This window comes from Mus caroli, chromosome 7 (genome assembly GCF_900094665.2).
Source record: "Mus caroli chromosome 7, CAROLI_EIJ_v1.1, whole genome shotgun sequence".
Taxonomy (NCBI): Eukaryota; Metazoa; Chordata; class Mammalia; order Rodentia; family Muridae; genus Mus; species Mus caroli.
The window spans coordinates 27722577-27731415 of record NC_034576.1 but is presented as its reverse complement, the minus strand read 5'-3'; the positions used below and the strand labels follow the sequence as shown (position 1 = coordinate 27731415).

Sequence of the window (8839 nt, the reverse complement as noted above, 5' to 3'; positions counted from 1 at the left end):
CTGCCAGAATCCCTTATGATACTCTCAGCCATTCTTTCATGTTCAGCCTTTCCCTCTCCCTCATCCTCTCCCTCATTGTGTGTGTGTGTGTGTGTGTGTATGCGTGTCTGTCTGTCTGTCTCTCACTGTTGTTATAGAATAGGCCTCAGAACAGAACAGCTCTTATTTTTTTAATTATTTATTTTTATTTTATTTTATTATTTTTTATTTTTTTGTTTTTGTTTTTTCAAGACAGGTTTTTCTCTGTATAGCCCTGGCTGTCCTGGAACTCACTTTGTAGACCAGGCTGGCCTCGAACTCAGAAATCTGCCTGCCTCTGCCTCCGGAGTGCTGGGATTAAAGGCATGAGCCACCATTGCCTGGTTTATTTTTATTTATATGAGTACACTGTAGCTGACTTCAGACACACCAGAAGAGGGCATCAGATGGTTGTGAGCCACTATGTAGTTGCTGGGAATTGAACTCAGGACCTCTGGAAGAGCAATCAGTGTTCTTAACTGCTGAGCCATCTCTCCAGCCTAACAGCTCTTATTTTTATCAGAGCCATTGTGGCTACGCAAAGAGACCCTCAAGGTCAGACTTGTTAGGCCAGCAAGATGGCTTAGTGGGTAAAGTATTTGTCCCCAAGCTTAATGACTAAGCCTGTGCCCTGGAACCCACATGGTTGAAAGAGAGACATGACTCACACAAGTGGTCCTCTTACCTCCACACACACACAAGCTAAATTACTATACTATATTATGATATAATAAAATATAATATAATATTAAAAATACAGAGCAAGCCGAGCATAACGGCATTTAACCCCAGCATTCAGGAGGTAGAAGCAGAAGGATTACCAAGTATTCCAGGCTAGCCTGGTTTACTTCGTGAGTTCTAGATCATCCAGGGCTACACAGTGAGAACCCGTCTCAAAAATTAGTTAATCAATTACCATTGGAAAGAGACCAGGCCTGTTGACTGTCGACCTTCCCCCAGGGAAGGAGGCTGTGGAGGCCATTAGGTCCCTGCCTGAGATTCCAGCTGCTCCCTCCTGCATACCCCTCCCTGTCAGTATGGAATCTGTCCAGCTCTCATGACCTTGCCTCAGGAGGTTTTTAGAATACATAGAGTATGAAAAGTAGCTAAAGAAGGGGTCTTCACCTGCAGGAAGATGTATGTCACCCTTCTATGTGGGGTGACACTGTCAGGAAGGCAGCTTGGGGATCACCTATGGTCTCTTTTTTTGTTTTCTTTTGGTTTGGTTTTGGTTTTTCGAGACAGGGTTTCTCTGTGGAGCCCTGGCTGTCCTGGAACTCACTTTGTAGACCAGGCTGGCCTCGAACACCTATGATCTCTTTAAGCCCAAGAAACATATTGGCTCCCCAAATTGGACTTTGGTCTGTTGTTGGTGTCCCATCTTGGGGAAGCAAATGCTGTTTCTATCCTGAGTGAAAAGTTCACTTAAGACATACACACACACATACACACACATATACATACACAAACATACATACATACATACACACACATAACACACATACACATATATACACACATACACACATATATACACATACACACATACACACATATACACAGATATACACACATATATACACATATACACACATACACATATATACACACATATATACACATATACACACATATACACACATATACACGCATACACACATATATACACATATACACACATACACACATATACATACACAAACATACATACACATACATACATACACACACATACACACATATGTCCTGACCCACAGGACAGTCGAACAGGGACTTGAGGGGACACCTGGAAGAGAATGAGGGACAAAGGAACACAAAGAACAAGCAAGACAAGGGGTTCTGTTCAAGCTGACAAATTTTTATTTTTCCCACACAGGTTATATACTCATAGGAGCAGGAAGTGGGGTAGAGGGGGTTCGCTTTGTCTCTGGGTAATGTGCCTGTTCCCAGGAACAGGATATTGACTGGGTAAACAGTTCAGCAGGAAGATCAGAACAGAATGGGTTATTAGGCACCTATCCACAAGGTTTATAGCTATTTGTTCTCCACTGACTTCAGGATCTATGTCTATTTGTTCTCAGCTGGGCTAGTGCTTTCCCACAGAGGCCAAGACTTTGTAAGTAAGCACTTATGGCTGACAAGGCAGTTAACATTCAAACAGGGTCGCTCCCAACACACATACATATGCACACGCATAAACACATTCATGTTCATGCATACATATACACACATGCATATATACCCATACACATATACATACTCATATATACACACTCATACATATATGTATATACACATATATACATACTTACATACACACATATGCATATATACATACTCATGTACATACACACATATATACACATGTACACATACATACATACACACATAATAACATGCATATATATACATACATACACATACACTGAAGTTGAGGAAATTTTCAGTGTTACATGTGTTTACACAGTCATAGACACAAACAAGCTCAATGTCACACAGATATACTTGTCACTGTTCGGTTCTCAACAGTCTAGGGTCATAACTATAAACATCTGGGGAGCTTTACAAGCGGTAGAGACCTGGATCCAGCAACCCTGGGCAGGAAGGGGTGCCATAAAACCTAAGCCCCTGGAGTAACATGCAACAGAATTCAAGATATACATTTCAGGTCACAGTGGAGCGGGGGGAAATGGTTAAAAGTGACAGAGACCTCCAGGCAGCAGAGGGTTTCCTTCGAGGACAGGGCTGGCTCAGGGCCTGCTGGGGCTCAGGGCTCCCAGGCACTTCAGATCCTAGTCCTGACCCCAGACTCACCTTGCTCTGGGCCTCCTGGAGCCTGTGTATCTAGGAAAAGAGATGGTGGTTCTGTAGGTAGAGAGAATGAGAGCTCTGAGCGTGAGCTATGGCAGAGGAAGGAAGCTCTACTGGGTAAAGCCGAGACACGGGTGACCCAGGGCTCAGGATTTTTACCATCCCAGAAGTGGTTGTCATGCAGAGTTGGAAGGAGCCAGTGCAGGTCTGTAACGGCTTGAATCTGAAATGTGCCTGGTTGCTGAGAACCAAAACCAGGTCCCCTGTAAGAGCAGCCTGTGTGTCTGGGGGTGATACCTGCCTAGCTCCTGCCTCCCTTTCTGCTTTCCCGGTCTTCTGTGATGTGAACAGGCTGGACGACATGCTGCTACTGCCCCCAAAGGAATTGATCTGATATGTTGCCCCTTCCACAAGAGTGGGAGGAGCTGGGCTTGGGGAGTTCAAAGTGGGGGATTGGGGGACCGGGAGGCTAAAAACCCTGAATCTGCGCACCAAAACAAAGCCTTGTTTCTTTAAGTTGTCTCTATCCAGAATAGTGGTCACAGCGACATAAATTAGTGAATGAAAGGAATATTGCCCAACTCCCTGCTTCCCAGGACCTTCATAGCCTTGGCCATCTCAGACTGCAAGGCACCTCTACATCGGGGCAAGGAGACAGACACAGGTGAGGGTTCCAGATGAGAACAGCTGTTGGGAGGAAAGATAAAACAAAACAAAACAAAACAAAAAACAAAACAAAAACAAAAAAAAAACCACCCAGGGACCGGTTAGGAGGAGCAGAGGAGAGCGCACCACCGTGGTCAGGGAGGGGACAGGTAGGAGCGAGAAGATTGGGGGTGGGGTGGGGAATGAGAGAAGCAACTGTGCATGACCAACAGAGGGCAAAGTTGAAGCTAACTTCAACTCACCCGAAGCTGCCGCAAACCCCCAGGCTCTGGGAAAGGGAAAAGCCACACGTGACAGCGCCCACTCTTGTTGAAGGGCGAGGACACAGATTCGCCCCTGCAGGGAGAGAGGTGAACATTATCCCATGCAGAAGGGAGGAAGGGTCACCCTTGCAGAGAAGTGAAGGTTAAGCACTTGCAAAAAGGGTATATAGCACCCACAGGAAGCGTGAAGTCAGCTCCAAAATGTCCTGCATCCCTTGCATGAGCCCGCCTCGCATTGGGAGCCTCTAGCTTCATAGTCCTCTTCAGCTTCAAAGCGTGGAGACCCTCAGCTCCATCTGGAATCTCAGCCTGACCTGGGTTCCACCCTGCCAGGTCATCTGGGCAGGGCAGCGGAGCTGAGAGAGGAGAAAAAGGGTGTGAGGGGTGAGGTCTGTACCCGCCGCCAGGGGGAGCCTCAGGCTGTGGAAGGCCAGAGCCGGTCGGGGCCGGCTGACGTCAGAGAAAAGGAAACTGCCAGCAAACCTCACTATGACCTGTGGGAAGGTCGCATCCACTACAGGGCCATCCTTGGTTTGAGATAAGGAGGAGACGTGGATGCCGGGATGGGAGAGTGTGTGGTAGGAGCTTGTTGGACACCCAGAAAATGTTTCCTGAAAGTAAGGTACTCAAAGAAAGAGATTGTCTAGAGAGGGAAGACCTTCTAGGAATACCATGCATGCTGTTGCCGAGTCTGGTTCTATGCTCAGGACGTGGAAGTCAACCTGTGCTAAGCAGAAGGAAACAGCATGTGACCCCCACTCCATTTCCCGTCTCATGGTCAGGACTTCTGATCTACCACCCATATCTCAATCACTTCTCTAAGAAGGCTTTGAGATTTTCGGCTTGTATGAGTTTCTGACAGCTGCTGTAACCACTCACCAGAGACTTGATGGTTAAAACTCAAGACTTCCTGGCCCGGCAGGGGTGGCCCATGCCTTTAATTCCAGCACTCAGAAGCAGAAGCAGGCCCATCTCTTGTGAGTTCAAGGCCAGCCTAGTCTACAGAATGAGTTCCAGGACAGCCAGAGGAACCCTGTCTCGAAAAACAAAACTGAACAACCAAACAATACAAAACAACAACAACAACAAACCCCAGACTTCCCACTGATGAGAGACTGCTTTTTTTTTTTTTTTTTTTTTTGGTTTTTCGAGACAGGGTTTCTCTATATAGCCCTGGAGGTCCTGGAACTCACTTTGTAGACCAGGCTGGCCTCGAACTCAGAAATCCTCCTGCCTCTGCCTCCCGAGTGCTGTGATTAAAGGCCTGCACTACCATGCCCGGCTGAGAGACTGCTTAAGCAAAACACAGCAACAAATAAAACAACCTTCTGTCATAGATGAACTCTGCAGATAGTATAGTAAGTGAAATGGGCAGGTTGCTCTGATGCAATGCCCCTGGAGAGACCAGTTTCCCTGAGACAGAAGAGCAAAGGGGAGCAGGTGGGAGGAGGAGCAGGTGGGAGGAGGAGCAGGTGGGAGGAGGAGCAGGTGGGAGGAGGAGCAGGTGGGAGGAGGAGCAGGTGGGAGCGATGAGGGGAGGAAGGAGGGAATTTGGTGTTTCAATAGTAGAGTTCAAGACAAGTTCAAGACTTATTTTTTGTTTTGTTTTAGGATTAATTTATTTTATGTGTAGGAGTGACTGCATATATATAAACGCACCGTGTGTATGTAGTGCCTGTTGAGACAGAAGGGGGCATCAAGTCCTCTGGTCCAGAGTTGGAGTTCCAGACATTTGTGAACCTCCATGTGGGTGCTGGGAACTAAACTCAGATCCTACACAAGAGCCTCACCAGGTGCTCTTACCATTGAGCCATCTCTCCGGCCTATTGATGTTTTTATGTTTTGTTTTGTTTTTGTTTTTGTCTATAAAGATAGAGAACAACTAGGTATCAATGTTGGCCTCAAACTCTTGATCCTCCTGCCTCAACCTCTGAAGTGCTGAGATTATAGGTGTGAACCACCTCCCCCAGGAAGATGCAAAGACTTCTGGGAATCCAGACTGCCCTTAATATTGAATCTGGTGGGGCCAGTGAGGTGGCTCACCAGGGAAAGGCGCTTGCAGCCAAGCCTGACAACCTGGGTTCAATCCTGAAGTCCCACCAGGTAGAAGAGAAAACTACTCCTTAGCGTTATCCTCTCATCCTCATTCGTGTATCACAGCATGTGTATGCCCACCAAATTAATAATAAATGTGAAAAAATTCCAATGAATATGCTAGAGATGTGTGTGCTTTCCACAACAAAAAATGGAAGTTGGGCTGGAGAGGCGGCTCAGTGGCTAGGAGCACTGGCTGCTCTTGCAGAGGACCTGAGTTTGGTTCCCAGCACCCACGTCAGATGTCAGATGGCTCACAACCACTTAAACCCAGCTCCGGGAGCTCCAAGGGCACGCATACACAGAGGGATAGAAAACAAAACCAACAAGAACAGCATGCACTTACAGGACAGGTTGCAAAGGGAGCCTGGAACTCCAGAGGAGGGTGGGTGCCAGCCCAGGGCTCACCTCCTGCAGTGGCTGAGGCTCCTCCTGCCCTGGCTCTGTTCCCAGGCTCCACTGCAGGCCTCTGAAGCCCTGGGTTTTACCCAAGGATATTGGGATCAGCACTCACGCCCAGGGTTAATGTCCCAGGCCCTAGTGACATTCAGAGTAAGATATTCGCAGTGCTAAGGCCGAGAGCCACCTGGAGACCACCTCAGAGGCCATGCACCTGTCCAAGATGACAACCGGAGTTCAACCTTGGAAATACTTGGGCTGGAAGAAGAGATGCAATTCTCTGAACTGCTGGGATGGGTGTGTAGATCCTTGTCACACAGAGACCCCCACCCACCTCAAAAAACAACATGGAGAATTGAGTGAGGGAGACAACGAATGTCCACTTACACCCTCCATGTGCACATGCTTTTCTGTACATGGCCAAAAGGCAAGAGCAAGCACACAAACACATATATGCAATTTGGAGAAATCACATTTGAGTGACATTCAGGCCTACATCTCATGGGGCACAGGAGAGCAGTTGGGAGACAAGATGGGTCTAGGATGCTCCCATCTTGGAAGACACTTTCAGGTATAAGCACTGGCTCATGTGAGCAGTGCTTTTGGTATTACTTTGTAGACAGCACATTGTTGGCAGGGGACAGGGTCTCATGCAGCCCAGGCTGGCCCCAAGCTGACCAAGAAGACAAGGATGACCTTGAGCTAACTCCTGTCTCCACCTCCTGAGGGCAGGCACTGCAGCCATGGACCATCCCGTCCCAAGGGAGACACCTGTGCATTCTGTTTCAAAGCTCTGGTCTCTCTGGGAGTTCAAACATGCCTGCCCATATTAAAGGTCAGGACGGTTAACAGCACGTGCTGTGGACATCTGGGGATAAAGCTTATCATGGGTGGGCTGAGGATGTGACTCAGGGGGGCCATTCTTGCCTAGCACACATGAAGCCTTGGGTTCAGTCCCCAGCACTGTATGAAGACAGATGTGGTGGCACATGCCTGCCATCCCAGCACTAGGGAGGTGGAGGCAGGTGAATCAGGAGTTCAGGGCATCCACAGTGACNCAGTAGTGAGTTTGAAGCCAGCCTGAGGCTCAGGAGACCCTGTGTCATCATGAAACACTGTCCTAGGGAATGGAATGCCGAGGCACCGCTCTGGGAAGCACACTTTGTCTTCACACAGGTTCCAGAAGAGGAGAGAGCAAAGCAGAGAGGACCTTATCCACACGGTGTCTTTCCTGCAGCAAGGCTGGCTGTTGTGAGACCCTGTCCTAGTGGTTATGCCTGCAAGCCCAGCATCCCAGAGGAGCAACAGGAGAAACAGGAGTTTGAGGTCATCGGACTACATAGCAAACTGGAGGCTAGCCTCGGCTACAAGAAGCCACCTCAAGGGCAGAAACAAAGGAGAGCATAGAGAAGCCTGCTGCCAACACTTGGAACCACAGGGAAGAGACTTTTCCAGAACAGCATAAGATCCCCTCCAAAGTAAAACAACAGCAACCCCCAAAACAAAAACAAACAAAACCCCCAACACCCAGAGGCAAAAAGCAGTAGCCCAGGCTAGACCACAGGGTTCAGGGCAAGCAGGGGTTGTTGCTATAGACTTGAAGTTGTGGGGTTTTTTTCCCCCCAAGGGCAAAAGACCAGGAGTCAACACCAACACACACACCACAGAGGTCTTTTATCATTGTGTATTTGAAGAATGTTTACAAAGTAAAAAAATAGACATTTTGTGGGGACTGAGTCTGAGACCCACACGTATAAATAAATACTTTAAACAGGCATGAGTAGCTATAAATTAAGGTGCTGTCTTGGTGCATCCACACAGTGAAGAATTCCTGAAGCTGGCAGGAGGGTTCCAGGTCAGACACACTGGTCTCCACTGGCCACACACTTGAGGTCCCGGGTGAGCAGGCGAAAGAGGTTGGAAGTGACAGAGTCCTCCAGGCAGCTAGGGGTCTCCTGAAAGGACATGGCTGGCTCAGGGTCTGCTGGGCCTCAGAGTTCCCAGGCACTGCAGACCCCAGTTCCCTGCCCAGACTCACCTTGTTCTGGGCCTCCTGGAGCCTATGCAGCCAGCGGGAGAGGCGGCGGCTCGGGGGCCTGGGCTCTGCTGTGGGCTGAGGCTGTGTCTGTGGACAGAGGATGGGAACTGTGAGGCTGCTGCTAGGACACAGGAGAAGCCCAAGTGGCTGGAGGTATACTGGGGAGGAGCCAGGGACCCCGGACTCACACAGGTCTGCAGCTGGGAGTGGATGTGGCTCAGTGTGTGAAGAGGCTGGCTTAGGATGGTGGCCAGGGCTGAGTCAGTCATGTTCTCCCAGACCTTCAGGGTCAGGGCCACCTCAGCCTGCAAGGCCTTGGGGCGCTCCTGGACCTGAGCAAGGAGACAGGAGGAAGAACCCATGAGTGAGCAGGGGAGGGGAGGTCAAGGGAGACAGGTGAAGGGGACAGGATTGGGGCCAGGACAGGGAACATCTGAGATGTAGAGGACAGGGACAGCTGAGGAGCCACAGCCAATGGGATCACACTGTGGACAGGCCACGGAGCTGCCAGTGAGGACAAGAAACAGGAAAGTGGAGGTCCAAACAGCAC

General features: G+C 49.0%; 1 protein-coding gene across 1 annotated transcript in view; it reads right to left on the bottom strand.

Annotated features, from left to right (window-relative positions):
- Window positions 1-8107: 8107 nt before the first annotated feature.
- The window catches only part of LOC110299357 (interferon lambda-2-like), a 1496-nt gene continuing 764 nt past the window's right edge, over window positions 8108-8839 (bottom strand). Inside the window, exons 3-5 of the mRNA XM_021169034.1 lie at window positions 8478-8637; window positions 8290-8376; window positions 8108-8206 (exon numbers count right to left, since the gene is read on the bottom strand). Coding sequence (XP_021024693.1) covers window positions 8108-8206; window positions 8290-8376; window positions 8478-8637 — 346 coding nt within the window. The remainder of the gene's footprint in view (window positions 8207-8289; window positions 8377-8477; window positions 8638-8839) is intronic.